The sequence below is a fragment of the Pongo abelii genome, chromosome 11 (genome assembly GCF_028885655.2).
Source record: "Pongo abelii isolate AG06213 chromosome 11, NHGRI_mPonAbe1-v2.0_pri, whole genome shotgun sequence".
Classification (NCBI taxonomy): domain Eukaryota; kingdom Metazoa; phylum Chordata; class Mammalia; order Primates; family Hominidae; genus Pongo; species Pongo abelii.
In genome coordinates, this window is record NC_071996.2 from 87313314 (window position 1) to 87338139 (window position 24826).

At 36.1% G+C, this 24826-nt stretch overlaps 1 protein-coding gene across 1 annotated transcript in view; it reads left to right on the forward strand.

The window, feature by feature from the left end:
* The first annotated feature begins 3621 nt into the window (after positions 1-3621).
* ZNF804A (zinc finger protein 804A) overlaps positions 3622-24826 on the forward strand; it is a 357832-nt gene continuing 336627 nt past the window's right edge. Inside the window, exon 1 of the mRNA XM_009237889.4 lies at positions 3622-4267. Within this exon, the coding sequence (XP_009236164.3) occupies positions 4157-4267 (111 nt within the window). The 5' untranslated portion in view covers positions 3622-4156. The remainder of the gene's footprint in view (positions 4268-24826) is intronic.

The window sequence follows — 24826 nt, forward strand, 5'->3', positions numbered from 1 at the left end:
ATTTAATACAACAGATGATGTTGCTTTGCTGAAATCAAATCCTATCTCAAACATGAATTTGTTTATGAGTGTTTGTGTGTCAACACTGATCTCCACATGCCTGAAGTTTACAATGACTATGAGTGCCTATGGTGATGTTGTTCCTCTACCACTTTTTCCAATTTAACTATGTAGCACCTTCATTTATGCAGCATGCCATCATATCACTTGGCATTAACTTAGAGTGAACAATCACGTGTTAAATTTTTATTATTCAAAAATAATAAAAGCAGTAGTGCTGGGCACCAATGTGATAATAAACATGAATGTAAACCAAAGTGATAAATAGCGGCAACACTAAGTTACAAATTATCCAGTTATATGGTTATACAGATGATAAAAATATGCTTAAGATTATTACAGTAATGAAAAGGAAAATTTTGAATCCCGAAATATACTCAGTGATGACTATGAATACATCCCAGACACATATGAAAAGTGGTAGAATACATATTTGCTTTGTTTATTATTTCAGGATGACATAAGATTAAAAACTTGGTTCACAAAAGCCCAGGTAAGGCTGAGTTGCTGGAACCCAGAAGTCAATCTAATTTGTGGATTTTTCAGTTGAGTGATGGGAAGTTATTCAGACATAGTAAAAGCATCCAAAGATTTTTATGACAGGAAGTAGTGAGTCCAGTGGAAAGGCATGTGGAGGTAGTAACATACAGTGTTAAACATCAGTAGGTAAACTCAGGAAAGATTTACCTACTCCTGGAAGAGCTGGACTGAATGAATCTGGAAAGGGATTTAGAACCCAGAGGTCTAGCCACTGGTGTAGGAAAGGAGCAAGACCTTGGTTTCACATGTCAAGGTGACAATACTGTCCTGAAATTTTGTGTGAGCCAGAAGCAGATGAGGAACAACGCTGAGCAGAAACCTATTATCCAAATTTGAGTTAAGCAAAGCAAGACAAGTGGGATAAATCAGTATAAGAGCAAAACTTAAAGAATCTTGATTTGAATTGCAGTTGTAAAGGGCGAATTGAAGGGGCAATTGCAGTTGTAAAAAGGGCAAAATTGAAGTGAAGTTGTAGCAAAAATGAACTGCAAGTTTTTAGACTAATGACACTTCTTTATTTACATTTTTAATTATAAATTGTTCGGCTAGAACGTTGCCAATTGAACACAAATAATCTGTAATTATTCCATAAAATATTTGAAATATTTTCTAAACAAGAAATGATTCTGCATATTTATAATAAGCAGGTATATATTTAACCTCATACATTAAACCTATTGTCCAAATTACTGAGACATTTTTATTTTTTAAATTAGGGCGACTCGGTTCCCCAGAAACATTTCATTCCAAAATCGTTACCAGTAGTCTTGCAAAATAAAAATTGATTTAAATAATAGGAATAATAGGAAGGATATAACAAGTGCTTGCAACACAATGGCAAATTTAAAGATACACTGATACATACATATATGCAAACTTTGCCACTAGAAGCACAGTGTGACATTCCACGTAGATGATATTCTGTTCCATGGGACAAGTCATATATCAGTGTTTCCCGTTTCCTGAACTGGATATTGAGCTTTATACTGTAGATGAAAATTTTAGAATTTCATTAGAAGTATTTTGATAGAAAAATATTGTAAAAAACCTCCTAAATTACATTATTATAAATTAAAAAAAAAACCTACATCATCTGGTCTTTTCACACATGGTGCTTCTTCTACTTCCCTACAAGCTTCCTTGGTATAGCTTATTAATACTAACAATGTTATCTCCTTTCTAATAACTAACTGCAAGTTTACAAACCTTCCAAAGACATGCTAGAAATCATACAGGTTATTAGTTCTTTCCAAAGCTGACGTGTCCAGAGAATGCCTGCATTTTCAAAATATAAACATACAACAATATTTTTACAATAGCTGGAAATGGATTTAATTTCCATGCAATATTTAGTGTAGATCAATTACATGTTTTTCTTCTGATAGAACTGTGTTCATACTGAATTCTAACAAATTATTGGGTGATCTGTTCCACAGAGTACAGAAGTTTTGCAAATTCTCGCTTTCTCCCGAGACTTGCAGACTCCCCCAAGTGGATATCTGAAAAATTTAGCCAAGTGCCTCTAAACAACTCTGACATTTCATAATGAGCTTTGATCAAACCATACCAACTTTTTTTCCCCTTCGTTTGAACTGAAGCATAATACAGGAAGAATGACTATGTAAATGTGGTACTTCCCCTTTCTACCATCTATGAGTTATAATTTACTCACACTACTATTGACTCTCTTTCTTCTCTTTTTTCCCTCTTTCGAAAAGTGAAATCAAACTGTCAGATTTATTTAAGGAGCTTATTATGGATTGCAGGGCCACTGCTACATAAAATCCTACATATGAGACACACAGAATGGAATGTATTGCAATCTCGATTCCCAAATAAACAAGATAAACACAGTTTATATCAAAGTGCAGTCTGTTCTGACATAGGGGCATCAGAATGTCTGTAATCTGCTTTAACCAACTAAGCCTTTCAACGCAAAGGAAGAATAAAGCCTTCAGTAAATCCATTGAAGGTACCATCTCCCAGCCTCCCACTGCCTGTTATCGATCTTTTTAAGTGCCGACTAATGAGTCGTATATATACCTGATGGGATGCTCTCACTCCACCACCTCAGAGGGGCTAAACTTACACAAAGAGAGAATCAACTGGGTGGGAGGCAGGGTGGGAGGGCACAGCAGGGCTGATGGTTGCCTTGGACCCTTGAAAACCAACCAGAAAGTCTGTCTCCAGGGAACGCTGCAGACCCGGTTCCCTACTTTCCGTGACAAACCCATTAGTTCGTGTGCAGGAGATTTTTCCATTCAGGTCGCTTCTAGAGCGAACGCTTTTGTTCGCTACCACTCTGTAGTGCGAGAGGAACTAGAGGCATGTAAAGCAAGCTCGAGGCAGCAGCGCCTTTGCCGCAAAGCATCCCTTTCCCCTCAGCTTTAGCAATTTAGGAAGAACTGAGGTTCTCAGGGGAGGTGGGGTGAGGGGAACACCAGCAGGAGGGACATATAAATCAGGAGTCCCTGCTTTTACCCTCTACTCACTTGTACTCGCATCGCCACAACTACCCTCCCCCGAAACTATCATCAACACAAGCACTTACGGTATCTACAAATGTGTGGGAGCAGGGGTGGGTGGGGGGCACATTTTCTTTCCTCGCCTTTCCCTAAGACTGAACAGGGTACCAGCCTCCATACCAAACACACATTAAATAACAAAATCAAATAAGCCAAACCCAGTGGATAGCAATTATCTTGAGAAAGAAGCCGCTGCTGGCACCGGCCTGGATTCGCTGCAGTCGGAAGCGGGTGGCTTTCGGTACTGAATTATTAATTTATTTATCCCCCTCGCCCCCACCCCCACGCCGACTGCCAGGCAAGAAATCGCGGCCTCTTTGCTTCCTCTCCGCCCCCACCTTCCAGGAGTCTCCCACTTGGCGGTGGCCGTCGCGTCCCCGGCCCTCTGCGGCAGCGGCGCCGCGCGGGGCGCTCCCACTCGCGCTCGGGCTGGCGCGGCCGCGGGTCCCGGCGGCGGGGTGGGCGGGGGAGGCAGCGGGTGACAGATGTACTCCTCTGACAGCTCTCAGTATCAGCCCAGTGGCTCCCTGCCATTGGCTCAGTGCAATGGACCGGCAACGCCGCTCACTATAATAACACTCATGCCTGCCAGCAGCAGCAACTCCGAGTGCAGGCGCCGAGCGCGGGGGATGCTGCCGCCGCCGCCGCTTCTGCTGCCGCGCAGGCGGCTCCCGCAGCCCCGCTCCGCCCGGCCGCCGCGCGGGCACTGACTCCCGCTCAGCTCCGTTTCGCCGGCCCGGCCCCCTCCTAGCCTGGAATCCTCCCGCGGGGCTCGTAGTCCCGACGCGAATCACAAGAGAAACAGAAGAGCGAGAGACTGAGGGAGAGCGCGGCGAGCATGCGGAGGCGGGAGAGCCTCGGCGCGCACCACAGAGGGGTGCAGTGAGCCAGTCTCCAGAGGACGTGCCGGGGGCGGCTGCGTGCCCTCGTGGCGGGTCCCCAGCCCACCCTCGCCGGCCCCGGCGCGCTGCGGCTGTGGGCGCGGGGTGCGTGGAAGCGGCGGCTGCGGCGGAGGAGGCGGCGGCTGCCCCATGGAGTGTTACTACATTGTCATCAGCTCCACGCATCTCAGCAACGGACACTTTCGCAACATCAAGGGAGTTTTCCGGGGCCCTCTCAGCAAGAACGGGAACAAAACTCTGGTAATCGCTTCTGTTTTCCTCTCTCTCTCGCTCATATTTAAGAGGGCATTTGGAAGATTGAGTTTTTGGAGGTGTTAAGATTCAATTTGGTTTATAATTTACTCATTTATTTATCTGGTGGGCGTGGGGTGAGAATTGGGTGTAGAAAAAGGAAGGGGTCTTAGGGAAGCTGTGATCCATGGCTTTGGTTAACACTTCCACAATGCTCTGGACTCTCTCACCTCACTCCATTAAGCTGAAGATTACCACAGTCTCTCCTTATTTGAAGCAAATGTGTCAACAGGACCTGCTTAAAGGGAAAAGAAAAGAACTCTAACCCCAAGTTACCCCATAACCTCCTTTGTTTGGCTTAGGAGGCTGAAGGTGAATGAGGATGTGGCTGTCTCTGATGGAGGCAGGGAACCATGTGTTTGGTCACAGGGAGGAAGTGGCGGGATTGAGTGATGGTCTCAGAAAGAGTTTGTATTCCAGCTCTTTCCTGAAGGACTGATAGCAAACTTCTCTAGTGAGAAGTTGTCAGTGCTAAGCTTAAGAGAGTGACTCTAGAACCTTATGCTGTCCACTTTCAGCTATTCACTGTAAAGTGGTGGTGGATATGTGTGAAACACTATCACTATGTCACCATTAGAGCCACTAGGGAAAACGTGAGGCAGATAGAACCCATGCAGTTGCTGGAAGGTTCTCACTGGATCACAGAGCTTCATTTTTCAGGATCCTAGTCGGAAGAGCCCTCCTGATTGGTGGGAGAAGATATATTGAGCATTGAGATAGTGCAGGATGATTGCTCCTACTTCTCATCCAAGTCCCCGTTTAGCTATAAAACCTCCCTGCAGAACTGACTTTCATGTATTGGTATGTTTGGAGAAGTATACACCTCCATAAAGTAAAAAAGGAAGTAGAATAAAGGCTCATTAGGCTTAGTACTGCAAAGAGTAAAGACAAAGTAAGATGGCAATATACAAATGTATGATTCACTGAAGTCCATGTTTATTAGCAAGCAGCCTCCCTTCCCCTTTCTTATACAGTAGTAACTTAGCCTGAGTGAGGAGAGTAGAAGTTTAAGGACAGACTCAAATAGTCCAAAAATAAATATAGCATTCTTGATCGAATTTTCTTTATGTATCTTAAAATATGTTTCTTTATGAATAAAGAAAATATGCTGTGATTTGTGTTTTCCAAGAATGAAAAGTTCTCATCTAAAGTTTTACGTAAATTCTTGATGCATTTAATTTCATTCTTTTTACTTGAATCTCTTAGCTACTTGCTTTCAGCCCACTTAAGAGTCACAAAAGCAGGGCTAGTTTGTTTCTTTTATTGTTTTTGTGGATGTGGTTGTTGGTTGTTGTTGAACAAAAGAAAGTGAAAATATTCTTCTGCAGTCTTCTTTAGTAGAGTAGCACAAAGAGCAGTAGCCAAAGGTAAAGGAATTACTGAAATTGTTCTGGCCCCACTTAGAGAAGTAAAAAAGGAAGGTAAAATTTTGGGGGAAAAACTTTCAGTTTGAAGAAAGTACACACTTTTTTCAATTAAATTTCACTTACGGTTAAAGGCAAACTTAATGCACAAGATTTCATTTCCATACTTACAATAATGGTGTAGGTGATAAAATGCATAGTGGGGTTTATAGAAAAAAAAAGTTATTTACCAAACCTCAACTTGTTAAAATTCTATAGGTCTTAATTCTCAATCTTAGGTTCTAACAATGGGTGAATTTGCTTATGTTGATGTGTTTGTTGTGTGTTTGGAGTTGGTTCATTCTTCATGACTTATATTTACAAAAGGTAGGTTAAAGTCTAGATTTGCCATTGTAATCTTGTGAGTAAACTGGGTTCTAAAAAACAGCTATCTAAATGAGATGAATAAACCTAAATATAGACAAACATCAGAAAGAACAAACAAGGATAAAATGGCTTTGAAATAACTCCATAATTATCTTAGTTATCATGAAAGAGACTTTAGGCACTTCTGAGCTAGTCCTTCCAGATGATTTTAAAACTGCCCAAGTTTGTATTTCCTGTGTATGAGATTTGCACTGACTGAAAAGAAGTAAATTTTCATATATGATGTGAATATATTTGAAACTACTGCTTTACAAGATAATATATTCATCTATTATATGTGCTTTCTAGCCTTCTCATGAGTATCATTATGGAAAATGATGAGATTTATGCCTGTCTTTAAGTATAACAGAAAAGATTCTAGATCTATTCATAAATGAATTATTTCAATTTTAAAAAGAGCTGTCTATACTTACCCCAAAATGATTCTTTATAGCACATAGGCTGCTATGAGCAGTTACATATATGCTAAAACATACTGTCACTTGGAAATAGGAAACTGGATCTGAAACTTCTAAAAATTAGCAACTTCAATAAGAAATACAAACATCATCTTAAAAGGTATATATGCCACATTCTATAAATTTTCAAGTAAGAATTTATGCTTATCATGGTTTTACAGTTTTATTTTTTATTTTTTAAATTGACAGATACACTTGTTTGTGTTTATCGTGTACAATGATTTTAATCCCAGTTTTATGGAGTAATAATTATGATATCTTTCCGACTTTATATTTTATTTTAATATATTTGAATTTTACCATTAAAAATCGTCGCATTTTTGTATTTTGAATAGTGTACCTAGTTCTAAGGATTTTGATAATATCGCAAATGTTTTTTTTCTTACTTCGTGGAAGTGCAACTTTAAACATAAAATTACTCAGCGAAAAGGTACTTTGATTACTGCAAGACCTTTTAGTTAGTTTCTATCAATAGACACTTAATGGCTATTTGAGAATTTTTTAAATTCAAATTTAGAAAATAATTTTATAATCTTCAAAAAAATCACAGGATTAATTTAAGTTAGTCTGTAACTGTTAATACAGTCTTCTTTTATGAATTAGATGTTACTTATAGAATAACCAGGGTAATTCATATTTTAGTGCCAGTGATTAATTGCTTTAATCCTAAATCCAGAACGTAATCCGGCCATTCATATTGAGAAGATAGTCAAAATACATACTCACTTCTATAGGTCATATTATATCACCCAAAGATAAAATTTTGGAAAATAAAACAACAACATTCTTGAAGACTATGCCTCTTGTTAATGTTGACCCTATTTATGAGCTTTTAAATATATTCCTTTTGCCAATTATAATGAAAAATATATAAATTTTCATTTTGCAATATCTTACAAGCAAAAAGAAAGGTCAACCTATTTATCATGATTTCTGTTAAAAGCTGCAACATATCTGTGATATAGTTTTAATTTCATGGAACAAGAAATAAGTGAATATTTAGTAGTTCTCCAGAACATTTCTGGATAAGTTATAGGGCTTACCAGAAAAGAATAAAGTTTATCTTCCATCTAATCTCATTCTTTTTATTTAGATTTTCCCAATTAATCATTGTGTAAGCAATTGCTTACTGAATAAAGACATTTGGTACATCTTTTTTTGCAATTGATTTACAAAGTTTGTCTTAATTATATATTTAAATAAATACAGAATATTTCTGTATACTACATATTTAACATGGAACTTAAATATTCCTTTAATCACTTTAATATGTAATTTGGGATTTGTCTTGGGAAACTTGGAAATCATTACTAATTTGTTCATTACATTCTGTTAGTTGGTCAGCATTTTGGTATCTCCTAATAACATTGTATCTACTTCACTGACTATGGAATTCAAAAGAATCAGTGATAGTTTTGAGGTCATACAGTGAGTCAATATTATCAAGCAGATTTCCTGACTCCAGACATATTTCCTTTATAATTTATATGCTAAATTATGGAATATCTAGGGATCATTATGATAATATGATTAAGAGATGGTATTGTGTTATCTGGTTGAAGGCACTTTATTTTTCCAATTGTCTGCAGATAAGGATAAATAGTGCCAGATTCACAGAATAATTTGATTAATTTTGTTTTGCTACTCATCCTCCATATGCAAATATCACTCATTCTGTCGGACCTAAAGGCCTTGTTTCTGTAGGCTGCCCTCCATTTCTAATATATGAAATACTACGTTCGGCAAGAAAAGAAATGTTAATTTACTAATCGGTTCACAAAATATTTGTTATTTAGTTCGTTCAAATTTATCGAGCTGCCTCAAATACAAAGCACTGTTCTAGGCACCACAGGCTCTGTATTATGCCTAAATAATACATGCTAAGGAGCATTTTGGGCTGCCGTTGTTCATTTTGAATCTGTTAAAAAATATTCACATCTTTTGACATGTTTGTAGGTTTCTTGTCACTCAGGACGTTGTCATGTGTGTTAATTTTGAAAAACCTGAAAAAATTCTGTGTTATTTCCCTTGTGCATATAGGAACACATTAAAATTCCGCAGGCTTTTGAAACACTATTTGGCCTTTTGTTTTAGTTTTCATTATTGAATATAACTTATTTTTCATATAATTCCCTTGAACATTTTCTAAATCTCTTGGAGAATGTAATTTAAAAGGCTTCTCTTCTCATCGAAACCCATTTAGGTAGCACTTTAAGAGTGTGCATGTAAGACTAAAGAGATCAATTGGTGAACTGGTGCATTGGAAAAGTTATTATTTTTAGGTTAATGTCCTCAAGAGAGCTCAGGGGTGAGGGTGGATTAGGGTGATATCCTAATATATCTTCATAACTTCCCACTTTATAAACTTCTTCACACAAGCAGTCCAATTATATATTCTTCCAAATTTCATTTAAACTCTTATATATTCAATATTAAAGACCATCTTGTGTCTCAATTTTCTGAACTTAAGGTGTCATATATTCTTGCTGTGTTGGTTTTGAATTCTAGTGAAACTTTACTACATGTCCTTTTTCAGAACACATTATTCTAGTAAGGAAAATAACTGATATTTGAATTATTGTTGTAACACAAACATGCAAGCAGTATTTTAAGGCAAATGTCAAATAATATTCATGATTACCACATACTTTTGTTAATTCATTAAATATTGAGTTATTTTAGATGGCTGAAATTTGAATAGTGACATAATGTCTTGACTTCTCACTTCTGCACCAGTAGTTTCATGTTATGGATGACTGCAATTACATTTTTTTTTTTTTTGAGACGGAGTCTCGCTCTTTTTGCCCAGGGTGGAGTGCAATGGCGCCATCTTGGCTCACTGCAAGCTCTGCCTCCCGGGTTCACGCCATTCTCCTGCCTCAGCCTCCCGAGTAGCTGGGACTACAGTCACGCCGGCTAATTTTTTTTTTTTTTTTTTTGTATTTTTAGTAGAGACGAGGTTTCACCATGTTAGCCAGGATGGTCTCGATCTCCTGACCTCGTGATCTGCCCGCCTCGGCCTCCCAAAGTGCTGGGATTACAGGCGTGAGCCACCGCGCCCGGCCACATTTTTAATGAAAATACAGATCAGCAAGAATTTCAGGGATGACCTAGTCTAGAGATTTAATGGAATTATATTCAGGGCCAAAGTCAGGCTGCCAAATTAGTTTGTTTAGTGTGCACAGTGTTTTAAAATACTTGGGTTGAAATGAAGTTGGAAGAAGACACTTATCCGTTTTCCACTGTCTACACTACATTCTGTTGCTGTGTAGGCTATTCACTTCCGTACGTTACTTTCCTGATCATTGAAGGCACTTCAGTTTTCCATACCTTGCTTAGTTCAAGGACTGAAGTTTACCTATGTGGAGATAGAAATATTTCTATCGTTATATTTTCTTCTGTAGTACCTGTTTGCCTTATATTGGTTGAACTGAATTAACAGTATTCTCCAGGTCAAATATCTAGGATCTCTATCATAATAAGAAATATACAGGGATTTCAGAGTGATAAATTTTTGCATTTTAAACATGTTACATTTGTATACCATATTTGGGAAATGGTTTATTAAAAGTATTATACATAGTGTAAATCATATTTAAATAATTGTACTAATGATACTGCATTGAAATAATTTCCTATCGTGCCCATTTAACTGAGATAGTACTGTTGAAGGGACTTGCTGTTAGGAGTTTGAGTAATCCTTCCAAAAAAAGATAGCAGTTATAATCTACGGTGTACTGCAACAAAAATTTATGAAGAAATTACTTATATCTGTTTATCACATTTTTATATTGCTAACCACAATAATAAATATAATTGTGTTAGTTTCTCTTCCTAAAAATTTTAACCTAAACCATTTGATCTGTTTTATCTCACTCTAAATTATCTACTGTATATGAGGAAATGTTATAATACGTAGTAAGGCCTTCATATCCATGGGTTCTCATTCATGGATTCAACCACTGTGGATACTTTCAGTATCTCAAATACTCAAAAAAGAAAAAAAGCACGTTGTGTTTGTGCTTAACATGTACAAACATTTTTTTCTTGCCATTATTCCCTAAATAATGAGGTATAACAACAGTTTACATATTATTTACATTTTACTGGGCGTTAGAAGTAATCTAGTCTCCAGATAATTTAAAGAATAAGGGAGCATGTGCATAGACTATATGTAAATACTACACCATTTATGTAAGGGACTTGAGAATCTGTGGATTTTGATATATATCCTAGGGGGATCTTAGAACCACTTCCCCATGGATATGCAGAGATGACTGCGTACTGTACTATGAAAGTGTCTTCAAGTAGCCATGATTCATTACTTTTGTAAATGTATTACAGTGCACTTCCTATTACAGTATAAGATTAAGAGGAGTAATAAATAATTAAAATTCAATCATGGTTGTCAAAGTAAACAAAGTCCATTACTTGAGGTATTACTCTGAATTCTTTCATAATGGTTTAGCACCATTGGAAGAAAGTTATATACTTTTCTAAATGTAAGTACATTTAATATACTGACTGTTTATGAGGTCAATGCTGTGTTCAAATTATAAGAAAACATTTTTTCTTAAATAGTATTAGAAAAATTACCTGTATTAAACATGATGGCTAGTTTTATGTGTCACCTACAATAGTAGCGTATTAGTCGATTCTCACACTGCTATAAAGATACTACCCTAAACCAGGTAATTTATAAAGGAAAGAGGTTTAATTGACTCACATTTCCACATGGCTGGGGAGGCCTCGGAAAATTTACAATCATGGTGGATGGTGAGGGAGAAGCAAGGACCTGCTTCCCATGGTGGCAGGAGAGAGAAGTACAAGCAGGGGAAATGCCAGAAGCTTATACAATTATCAGATCTAGTGAGAGCTCACTTACTATCATGAGAACAGCATGCGGGAAACTGCCCCTATAATCCAGTCACTTCCTTCCCTCAACACCTGGGGATTACAATTCAAGATGAGATTTGGGTGGGGACACAGAGCCAAATCATATCACGTAGCCAGTTATTTAATCAAATTCTAATGTAGGTATTGCTATGAAGGTATTATGTAGATACACTTAATGTGGACAACCAATTGACACTTTAAGTAAAGGAGATTACTCTTGATGATGTGGTTTGGCCTGATAACCAGCTGAAAAATCTAAGAGCAAAAACTGAGGCTGTCTGGAGAAGAAATTCTACCTGAAAACTTCTGTAACAGCTCCTACCTAAGTTTCCAGCCTGTAGACCCTGCCTTCACATTTAAGATTTACCAGCTCCTGCAATCACTGAGTCAGTTTGTTAAAATAAATCATAAGTGTGTCTACACATACACACACACACATACAGACACACACACACATATCATATTGTTCCTATGTTTCTGGAGAACCTTAACTGATACAGTGAAAATCAGTTTATAATATTTCTTTTATAATGAGGTAACTAAATGTTTGAAATGTAAATCTCATTTGGATTTAATAGGAAATAGATTCATTGATGTTGATAACTATATAGGTTTAAAATTGATAGAGCTGATTGTGAAATTTTTCTGCTATTTTATATACAGATTTACAATAACTTTATCTGAAATGTTTGCCTGGATTACAATTTCTCTCTCTCAATCAACACACCTCAAGCATCTAAAACAACCTCTATGTAAAATGGAGTTATTCTTATCTGTTCAACCCCAACAGCTTACCACACTTGTTTATTGTACTTGAAGAAAGTCGAGCTCTCTCTAAATTAGATACAATATTGTATTAGTCTGTTCTCATGCTGCTGTAAGGACATAACTGAGACTAGGTAATTATAAAGGAAAAAGGTTTAATTGACTCACAGTTCTGCATGTCTGGGGAGGCCTCAGAAAACTTACAATCATGGCAGGAGGGGGAGCAAACACACCCTTCTTCACATGATGGTGGGAAGGAGAAGTGCCGAGTGAAGAGAGAGAAAAGCCCCTTATAAAACCATCAAATCTGGTGAGAACTCACTATCATGAGAACAGCATGAGGGTAACTGCCCCCCATGATTCAATTTCTTCCCACCAGGTTCCCCTCCTTCCACCCCCACGACACGTGGTGATTATGGGAACTGCAATTCAAGATGAGATTTGGGTGGGGATACAACCAAACAATGTCCAGTATCTTTTAAAGTTAATTTCAAAAGTTTATACTTTGTTAGCCTGAATTTAAGCAAATGAGCTTTAAATTGAGGTATGCAAAATGAAGGACGTTCATTTTACAAAACAAAAATGTCTTCATGAAATATACAAAATATGTACAGAGTTATGTCAATGTCCACCAGCCAGAAATACCAGGACACAACTCTAGTTGAACCAAGTTAGGAACATTGGTATTTGTTGAAACAAGGTTAACTGCATACCATGGAGAACCTTGATGCATCTCTTGAAGAGAGTATAAGGGGTTGTTCTTTAGGATTTGGGATTGTGTGAGGTGTATTTTCTGGAGAGTTTACTAAAACATTGTTTAATTCTGGATTGGATCCTATACTATGATAAAGAAAAGACAATTCCATATTGGGTATCTTAGGACTTTCTATCTAGGAGAAAAGAGAAACAAAGTGGGGGTAGGGCTGTAATTGGTAGAAAAGCAACTTTCCTCATAATGGCTGGCAGAGGGAGATGTTGGGTAAGAAAAACAGTGTTTTTGGTAATGTATGTGCTCAAATGTGATTGTGGAGTGGACTTGTTTTTGTTAAGCTCCATCGCAGTCATAGAGTGACCTTGACTGACGTTAGTGTATCGTGAAACTGTTTATATTTGACAAGAGAATACTATGCCTCACTTTTAGATCCAGACAAGCTCCTACCCATCACTTATTGAGAGCTGCTTTTTCCTTTCTCAGATATGACCATGAGATGGATGATTGCAAGAGAGGGAAGGAGGACAAGTTTATAAGAGAAGATTATTTCAGGGACAAGAAATCCAAAGCTGAGAACTTTTAGGAAGGAGGTAGGTGTCAAGATAGAGCAAAGAGGGCTTGAGGGCTTGTGCCACATATTACCACATTAGTATAAGGAGTTTGGAGGATAAAACATCCTCTGGAGAGAGATACAGGGTAAATAATGTTTTCAGGAGAAACAGGCTTCACTTAGAGCAAAAAAGAAAAGAAGTTTAACTTCAGTGAAAAGTTTGAATCTACAGAATTTTTTTGATAACAGACACTTATGAATTCAAAGAGGACATAGTCCAGGAGTTTTAGGATACGTAGAAATATAGAGATTTCTGTCAGAAAAGAGGATGTAACCTAGCCATATGGAGAATAAAGTTCAGGTAATGAGGAAGAATTTGGGAGTTCTGGGCTTCTTGTGGTGAACAATGTCACTGGAGACACAGGATAGGATAAAATTGGTTCTGACAATCATACTATTGGTAGTAGCAGCAGTGGAGTGGTGGAGGGAAACGGATATAGGACTGTATGGGCAGCACTCAGAATTTTGGGGCTCACCATTGACTACTGCTGTGACACTGAATTATGCATAACCCTTTCTCTGAGCTTCAGAGTTCTCTCCTGACTCCTGTTGAAGTGTTCTGACAGAGAGGCGTGATTACTCCTAGTGCACAGACTTTCTCCCAGATTCAGCCACTAGGAGTTAAAATTATTAACAACAATTTAAAAATTAACTCTTTGCCTTTGTTTGGGCTTCCATAACAAATTAATATAGACTGGGTGGCTTAAACAACAAATACTTATTTCTCAGAATTCTGGAGTCTGGGAAGTCCAAGATCAAGTTCCTAGCTGATTCCATATCTGGCGAGGACCTGCTTCCTGGTTTGCATGTGGCTGTCTTCTCATAGCATTCTCACATGATGGAGGACAGAGAGGGAGATTAGTTATTGTGTCTCTTCTTATGAGGGAAGTAATCGCACACATGAGGGTTCCACCCTGGTGACCCGATTATCTCCCAAAGGCTTCATCTTCTAATACCATCACATTGGAAGTTAGGATTTCAGCATATGTATTTTGGGGGATACAGAAGTCCCATTCATAGCACCCATCTATATTGTCTTGTTTGTGCCCCTCAGACAGGAAACACCTAAAGAATGAAAAGTAGAGAGCTATGGTTTGAATATGTCCCCCAGAAGCTCATGTGTTGAAAAAACTTTGTCCCCACTGCAGCAGTGTGGATAGGTGGGACATTTGGGAGATGATTGGGTCATAAGGGCTCTGCCCTCATGAATGGAGTTAATTCATTCATAGGTTGATAGATTAATGGTCTATCTAGGGAGGGTGTTTATTATTAAAAAATTGATCTGTTATAAAAATCAATTTGGCTGTTACTCGTAAGTCCACTTGCAATGTGATGCCCTGTGCTGCCTCTGGACTCTACAGAGAGTCCCCACCAGTAAGAAGCTTGTCATCAGATACAGTCCAAACCCTTTACTTGGATGTTTCAGCCTTGACAACTGTAAAAAATAACTTTTTTTAATGTATTATCCAGTCTCAAGTATTCTTTTATAGCAACAGAAAACAGACAAAGACATCAGAGTGAGTAAGTTTTGTTGCAAAGACTTTAGAAAAAGTCTGAAACTCTGGGAGTTGCCAAAGACTTTTAGATTGGTTATGGAAAGCAGGATATTTGAAGTCAATAAGTTAATAGGAAGGAAGTGAGACTAGTTGCAGAAAAGGAATGGGTTTAATGAGAAGTGTTTAGTGATTTTTTTTTTTACAACTGGTCAAGGACAAAAAGATGGAATTAAATGTAGATTCTGTCTTTGTTTAGTAAAAATGTCTCAAGTGGCATAATCTAGTGACCCCCAAGAAAGTATCAATGGAAATAATGTAAAATTACGTTTGTGTTACCTCCTTCAAAAGGTTATATTAGCAAACTACCACTCCCTGGTGAAGGCACTCAATGTCTGGACAATGTACATTTATAGTTGAGAAGAAAATGACTGCTTTCACTCCAGAATTGTGTTCTTGCACCCTATTTAGCAAGAAAGTCTACTACAACCAGTCACTTGTGTTATGACCTGGGTAAAGTTCACCTCTCTCCCTGTCAGTTATGTTATCTTTAGATAAAGGATATGATAATAAAATTAATTATGTATGGATTTACATAATTTGGACACTATTACTATTGAACCATGTCAACATTTCCTTTTTTTTTCTCAGTGTCTTAGCCTGTTAGAGCTGTTATAACAAAATACCACTGATTGAGTGGCTTACACACAACAGAAATGTATTTCTCACAGTTCTAGAGGCTGCGAATTCCAAGATTAAGGTGCCAATTTGGTGTCTGGTGAGAGCTTGCTTCCTCATAGTCAGACTTCTTCCCATATGGGGGAAGTGGGCAAAAGAACTCTCTAGGCCTCTTTTATAAGGGCACTAATCTGTTATGAGGGTGGGGTTCTCATGACCTAATTACCTTCCAAAGTCCTCGTCTCTGATACCATCACATTGGGGCTTAGAATTTCAACGTATACTTTTTTTTTGGGGGGGGGGGCAAACATTCAGAACATTGCTCTTAGCTTACCTGTGGCATTTCTTACATATTTACCCATAGCCCAAAAATGCATAAAATCTTAAATGTGTGCTGAGCCCTAAATATTTTAGGTTATGAAGACATGAAAATCATAAGGAAACCCTCAGATATCAGTCATTGCTGTGACTCATAAAGTTCACGAAACAATGGGAAGCTTGCTCTTTTGGGAAGCTTAGAAATTCTTTTAATTCTCTTCAATAATAATTTTAATAGCTGTAATTCCCTTGCAATGTCTTCTAGATTACTGAAGTTCTGATGTTACAAAATTAATATTTACACCAGGGGGCGACATAACATTTCCTCTTCTTTTCAAAAAGACAGGCATAGTAATCAACCATAGATTAATAACGTTGTCAAATATACTTATCACAATTTTATTAGCAAAGAGTCACTTTAAATTTTCTTAGCCAGAAAGTCAATATAAGAAGACAGCATGGGGGTGATGTGTTTGCTGTGTACTTTATTTGTATATTTCACCTAGTAATTATTTTTGGCCATTATCTATTTCAGTCACATGTGATACATGGATAAGATATTGCTGACGTAGAGTTGATGACCAATTATATCTTCCTTAGATGTTACTCTTGGCTATAGAAGTATCAGTCTTCCTATTGAAGCTGATGTTTTTAGGGTTTTTTAGTTTCTTAAACCTTTTATGATTCTTAATACCTAATTTGCTTTAATGTCATAGCTAATTAATCATTACATTTGATTGAAATGTTCATGGAGTACATTATTAACCAAAATAAAGGTTGACTGTGATGATAGTTACTTGCTGAAAGAATACCTAAAATATGAAATACTATGTGAAATTTTGAAAATTATTTCTTATTTTCATGATTGTCATAAGTGATATTATATAAATAGAAAAAAATAGTTGAAAAATATCTGAGATCCAAATTTTCAAACTTTATTAAAATTTAATGGAATTTTCTTCATAGCAATTGGTATTATATTTCTAGGGAAATAGTACAGATTGTTTAAAATTATACAAACTTTTCTATTTGTATTACCAATCACTGGGAAGTTATTGGTTCAACATGAAAGTTGTAATTTTTTTTTTTTTTTTTTTTTTGAGATGGAGTGTTGCTCTTGTCGCCCAGGCTGGAGTGCAGTGGTGTGATCTTGGCTCACTGCAACCTCCGCCTCCCGGGTTCCAGCAATTCTCCTGCCTCAGCTGAGTAGCTGGGATTACAGGCTCCCACCACCAAGCCCGGCTAATTTTTGTATTTTTAGTAGAGACAGGGTTTCTCTATGTTGGTCAGGCTGATCTTGAACTTCTTACCTTAGGTGATCTTCCCACCTTGGCCTCCCAAAGGATGTAATTTTTATGGATGAGGACTTAAAGTAGTTGATGTTATGATACATACTGTTACTCAAAAACACACAAAGCTGTTTCACAGGTAGACTGATAGTAATAGAATTTCAGATGGAGTTTATTACTTATTGCTGTCCTGAAGAACCACATTGAAGACAATCTATTTCCATATTATTCCACAGTAAAGGGTTAATTAAGTAAATAATAATAATAAATCAAAACACACAGATCTTTGTGCAGCAGCTAGCATTATATAAGCTCAATTTGATAAAGTAAGAAACATTTGGAGACTGAGAATGTTGTTTCCTTATATGATACCACAATTTAACTCACATATGATGTTGTATGAACAATTATTATTTGCCTTTCAGGCATCAAACATGCCAACTATTTTGACACATTAGCAAGGAGCTGATATAATTCTATGAAGTATAGAAACTGTGTAGAGTATGAGACACTCTCCTATTTTCTCTTAGAACCCTTCATAAAATAAGGGCAATATGTATTCACAGGTTCAAGGCAAAACAGACATGCACATGTGGAACAAAATCATTCACATTCTGTCTCTCTCTCTGCCCCACTTCCTCTCACTCACTCTCTTGCTCTCACTGTCTCACTACACACCATGGTAGTAGAGGTGCTATTATTTCAGTTTCAGCCTGTCTGGATGTTTGTTTCTCCTGAAGTCCACAGAATTCTACTAGCATCTTTAGCCATGGCCAGAAATGTAAACAATAATTCATTTGAAAAGTAAGAACTTTCTGGTCGGCCAATATAATACCAGAGGTCTGAAAATCATGTTAGTAAGATTTGGCAAAACCTGAAGTAACTCAGTGGTCAAAGTTCCACTGGATGGACAATCCTACAAATTAAAAATAAATAAAAAGAAAGAGATGGGGGTAAGGGGAAAGAGAAACTCATTAATTCTTCTAAGGCAGTAAGAAGCACCATAAAAACTCTGAATGTAGTGATGCCAACAAAGGATCACATTAGATCTCTTACAGTCAGAATGTAGTGATGCTGATATGAGAATAATTGGTGCTACAAAGAGAATAAAATACCTAGGAATACAAATACAACTTACAAGGAATGTGAAGGACCTCTTTAAGGAGAACTACAAACCACTGCTCAAGTAAATAAGAGAGGACACAAACAAATGGAAAAATATTCCATACTCATGGATAGGAAGAATCAATATCATGAAAATGGCCATACTGCCCAAAGTAATTTATAGATTCAATGCTATCCCCATCAAGCTACCATTGACTTTCTTCACAGAATTAGAAAAAACTACATTAAATTTAATATGGAACCAAAAAAGAGCCTGTATAGCCAAGACAATCCTAAGTAAAAAGAACAAAGCTGGAGGCATCATGCTACCTGACTTCAAACTATACTACAAGACTACAGTAACCAAAACAGCATGGTACTGATACCAAAACAGATATATAGACTAATGGAACAGAACAGAGGCCTCACAAATAACACCACACATCTACAACCATCTGATCTTTGACAAACCTGGCAAAAACAAGAAATGGGGAAAGGATTCCCAATTTAATAAAGGTGTTGGGAAAACTGGCTAGCCATATGCACAAAACTGAAACTGGACCCTTTTCTCACACCTTATACAAAAATTAACTCAATATAGATTAAAGATTTAAACATAAGACCTAAAACCATAAAAAACCCTGTAAGAAAACCTAGGCAATACCATTCAGGACATAGGTATGGGCAAAGACTTCATGTCTAAAACACCAAAAGCAATGGCAACAAAAGCCAAAATTGACAAATAAGATCTAATTAAACTAAAGAGCTTCTGCACAGCAAAAGAAACTATCATCAGAGTGAACAGGCAATCTACAGAATGGGAGAAATTTTATGCAATCTATCCATCTGACAAAGAGCTAATATCCAGAATCTCCTGGCATTATTAATAATGACACTACCTTTAACTCTCACAATTAATTTGGATGATAACTTATGTGGTAACCCTGCTAAATAAAAAATAAAAATTACCGTAGTAACAGGAACTTAAACAAATTCACAAGAAAAAAACAAACATCCCTATCAAAATGTCGGCAGAGCATATGAACAGACACTTCTGAAAAGAAGACATTTATGTGACCAACAAACGTATGAAAAAAAGCTCATTATCACTGGTCGTTAGAGAAATGCAAATCAAAACCACAATGAGATACCATCTCATGCTAGTTAGAATGGCGATCATTAAAAAGTCAGGAAACAACAGATGCTGGAGAGGATGTGGAGAAATAGGAACACTTTTACACTGTTGGTGGGAGTGTAAATTAGTTCAACTATTGTGGAAGACAGTGTGGTGATTCCTCAAGGATCCAGAACAAGAAATACTATTTGACCCAGCAATCCCATTACAGGATATATACCCAAAGGATTATAAATCATTCTACTATAAAGACACATGCACACATATGTTTATTGCGGCACTATTCACAGTAGCAAAGACTTGGAACCAACCCAAATGCCCATCAATGGTAGACTGGATAAAAACAATGTGGCACATATACACCATGGAATACTATGCAGCCATAAAAAAAAGGATGAGTTCATGTCCTTTGCAGGGATATGGATGAAGCTGGAAACCACCTAATGTAGGTGACGGGTTGATGGGTGCAGCAAACCACCATGTCACGTGTATACCTGTGTAACACACCTGCACATTCTGCACATGTATCCCAGAACTTAAATTATAATAATAAGAAAAGAATAATTGGGTGATTATTCTTTTTTATGGCACATCCAGGTTTGCCAAAGATAGTCCCAGTTTATCCTGTTGTCCTGGCATTATTAATAATGACACTGCCTTTAACTCTCACAATTAATTTGGATGATAACTTATATGGTAACTCTGCTAAATAAAAAAAATAAAAATTACCATAGTAACAGGAACCTACTTGAAATGATGCCTCTTTTTCTATTCTGGCTTGAATTCTGCATTCTTTGAGGATTTGTAGACTCATGACAGAATCCCATCTACAGATAATGTATTTCATATGATTTTTGGCTCTTTTTTAACAATCTCAAGCCCAAATAATAGGCAGTGATATAAGGAATGTAGTTACTTTCTCCCCACTTTCTGGCAAGTTAAGTTTAGCCACCTGATACAAGAAGGGACATTCAGAGGTAGGATGGCACAAAGACACAGGGTCCACTGGAGATCACTGGAAGCAGCTGCAGCAGGGTTAAGAGAAGGGATTCCCAGTGAGTCTTCAGTCACCACACCCTAACATCATCAGTGAAAAGTTCCTGGGCCTGAAGAGCCAACTATGTTGTTCCTAGCTGACTATTTTAAGTGACAGAACTTGGCCCAAGCATTGACCATTTTGGTTCCTCAATAAGCCTGATTCAACAGGGTCGCCTTTGAATCCGTCCTCCACCTTTCCAATAAACCTATTTTATGCATCATTCAGTAAGTTATTTATTTATTTATTTTTCGCTGAGAAACGTAACTAGATTTAGGAAAAATGTAGAATTTTATTTTATTTTTTTCAATATTTTCGGGGTTTTCCAGAGTTTTCACGTGTTTCACACCTTCCTTTGCTTCCTACCATTCCCCTTTCTATTTGGAACTAGAGAGACCTGAGTTTTCTAGCTGTGTAACCTGAGTCAGTTATTTAACCTCTTTTTGTTTCTGTTTCTTTGTCTGTAAACAGCAAAAACTACCATTAACTTTAGTCCCTGCTGTACACCAAATTTATCTTGAACATATTATACATATTATATGTAATTACTACTGAAATGCTCTAAGATGCCTATGTGTGAATGGCATTGTTGTAAAGATTAAATAATATAAGGGAAGTGTCTGCTTCAGTGTCTGGCATATAATAAAAGCTATTATTTTTACAATTATTGCCATCTTATAGAAGAGTTATCGTTCTTCTCTTCCAAAGCTAATAAATGGACATGTGTTTATCAGACAGAACATAAGAGCTGCCAAATAAATAAGGAATAGGTGCTTTAGGGCGTCTAGGGAAATAAAGGTCAGGGAATTGTTCATAAAATTTAGTACCCATAAATAGCCTATAAGTAGATTCCCTAGTTTATTCTATGCAGGAAAATAAAGTTCTATGGAGCACAGATTCCAAAACTAATTGGTCATAAATATCACCTGAAAGTTTAGAAAATGTTGCATCATGGACCTCATTTCATAGGTACTAAATCTTAATATCTGTGGGTACGGTGCAGGAATCTAGCTTTGCTAAGTGCCCTCAGGTGACTCTTGCTGTTCTAGGATAAAATACATGTGATTTGGCTTCAATGGACATGTTCCTGAAGAATGTTTGTATGTCACACATTCATATTTAGTATGAGAGATGAGGTCCTCCCCTCATCATTTTCTTAGGTTCTCTTCTCTCCACTCCTTACCCTCTCATCACCTACAATAAATCTTTTAGAAAATTAGCTATACATTTGTTTCATTATAAAAAAGAAAAAAGATAAGTTTAAAAAAACTTGGAAAAACTGTAGTTATAGTTAAAGGACATAATTTTAAAATTTAATAGAATCTAACATCTACAGAATGGGTGGAAATGTAAGACTACTTTGTAAGCACAATAAATCTAGTTCTAGGTTAAGCTTCATGAGAAAATTTAGTTAACTTGGCCAATTTCCTTTTCAATGATGCTTTAATGTCTTAGTTTATGTAGAAATTAGGTATAATAATGCATTCATAGTATTCAATAATTTTCAATGTATGCTGTTTTTTAAAACCATTGTGTTGAATAACAAAGCAAATAATTGAGACAATAAATTTGTGTAAACATCATGTAATTTGAAAAATAAAAAGACATAAAAGTAAATAGCTTTATGAATAGCAGAACAAATGCAAGATGTTTTTACAAAAAAGTATATCTAAGATTTAACAATTGAGAGCTTGGATTTATAAATAAAGTAGCTTATACCAATTATTTTATTTTAAAATATGGTATAGGTACTCAAGTCATTTCTGGATATATGGAACTTTCATCATTGTTTAGAATTTTTACTTATATTGTGATTATGATGCCTTAGGAATCAATTCTACATGAATAATTTTGTGGTTAAGTCAATTATTTAATGTAGTTTTATAAATATTCTAAACACCTTTGATTAATCTTCTCTAAATCATATTTTCAAATCATTAAAATAAATCAAACTTTAAATTAATTTCTCACATATTGAGCACTTATTCTTTGTTGGGTTCATTGATAAAAATTTACATAAAATATGTCAAACATTGCAGCAACTATTTAATTTGATATTATTATAATTGCTGTTTTACAAATGAGAAAACTTAGTGTTTAGAGGTTACATCTTATCCAAGGTCATCTATGTTGTCTTTAATTTATACATGTCTTGTGGACACTAGAGAATGGACAAGAATACTAAGACTTTAACATATGTATGTTTATATTTATTCCATTGTGTTTAGTTTATCTCACAAGTAATGAATAATATGCATTCTCATATCCTAGAAAATATGGCTATGCCCAGTTATTGAGATTAGAATTAGGAACCACATTTATAAATCATTCAATATTGCCTCCAAATATCGTGGTTTAATTTGCAAAAATAATTTGCTCTTTCATTTCTTTGTTTTTCTATTTTTGGTATAAACATCTGGATACTTAACTAAAATTGGCATTATTGCCTATTTATTAACTTACCAAAAAAGTTTTCAGCAAAGACATTTTCAGGTTTGTTTTTCTCCTTATTACAGGTAATTGAACAGAAGTTAGTCAATTAAATTACATAAGCACGAAGTGGCGTGTTTCATGTACATTATATATTGCACCAAGATAGGAAAAAAGATTATTTAATAAAAGATATGATTTTGGTAAAATTCAAGTGTTAAAATATTTTTCTAGTACAGTTAGGTCTCCATATCCACAGGTTTCACAGGGCCTACCATGGAACGTTAGCACCCTCGGATTTTGGTATCGCTGGGATTCCTGGAACCAAACCCCCTGTAAACCTAGGGATGACTGTATCAATTCATGTTGCAATTTTCTCCCAGCTTTTAAAAATTCCTAGTTCTGAAACCTTCTATATACTAATTATTAAGATTAATAAAACTTCTCACATTAAATAAAGAATTATTTGCAGGCTGTTTATACCTGGAAGTGCACCACCATTTTCTGGAATATATTATTGTTTCTTCGATTTAAAGGAATAAGATAAGCAAAGCTGCCCATTTTCTAATCACTGGGCTTTGCAGTACACATTTATAGAGATTGGCTTTCAGCTAAGACAGTTCATAATGTGTAAGTTATGCTTCCATCTTTTCAGAAACTATTTTCAGGGAGAGTATAAGAAGATAAAAAGATCGGGGGCCTTTTAATATATTTTTTGGTAAGATGCTGATGCATCTAAACTTATTTTCTACTAATTGCTGGCTTTGCTGCAGGGAATGGGAGCAGGGAGGAGAAAAACACCTTGTGATGTGTGAACAAAAAGTAATCAGGAAGGAGCCTTTGAGCAGACATTTGGTGTGATTTGTAAAGAGGTTTCTTATTCTTTCGGTCTTCATTAATTTGTTCCAACACCAAATTTACATATAAAGATATATAGTGATAAATATTATATATATTTATGCATGTATATATGCATATATAATCTGATCAAGATAACAACTATAATGTAGTTAGAAGATTTTTTATTTAAAAATAGAACACATACATATTTTTGTGTTTTTTTTAAGGTTACTGTATAGTCTAGACTGCTTCAAGTTATATAAATAGAATTGGATCAATTTAAGGGTCTTTATGTTGAGAAAATATTGTAGTAACTTTTGAAGTGGAGAAGAAAGGAAGTCAACATTATTAATGGCAATAAAGGAAGCTAGAAACAATTACTGTAAGGCTAAGAATAAAATTAATGATATCCTTCAAATGGATGTTTGCAAGTGAATATCATGCCTCTATATCAAATTTCTTCTAAGTTAGTATTTTTATGTAAATATGTTTATAATAAAAAACATGGTTTTAAAGCAGGTGGGTACAGTTATTACCTCCATTTTATGGATGAAAAACTCTAAGTATCTAGCCAGAAGTTATACATGCTTATGAGTGGTTCAGACTAATTTTGACTTAGGTTGTGATCTCATCACAACCACAATAAATGATGGTTATTTATAATAATTCTTATAATGATAGACTATAAACATATTTTACAAAGAAGAATAAATACAGCAGAGAATTCAGTTAATTATATAATTCAAACAATAAATTATTTGCAAAAATGTGTTTCACATTATACCCTTAAAAACAATTTATGATTAAATCTGTAGGTAAAAAAATACATCCAATTGTAAATCAAATATACATTTTTCAAAATAAGTGTGTGAGCATCCCTAGGGAAGTATATTTTGTAGCTTCTTAACTCTTTATTTTATATCACAAAATTATATATGATATCAGATTGTGAAT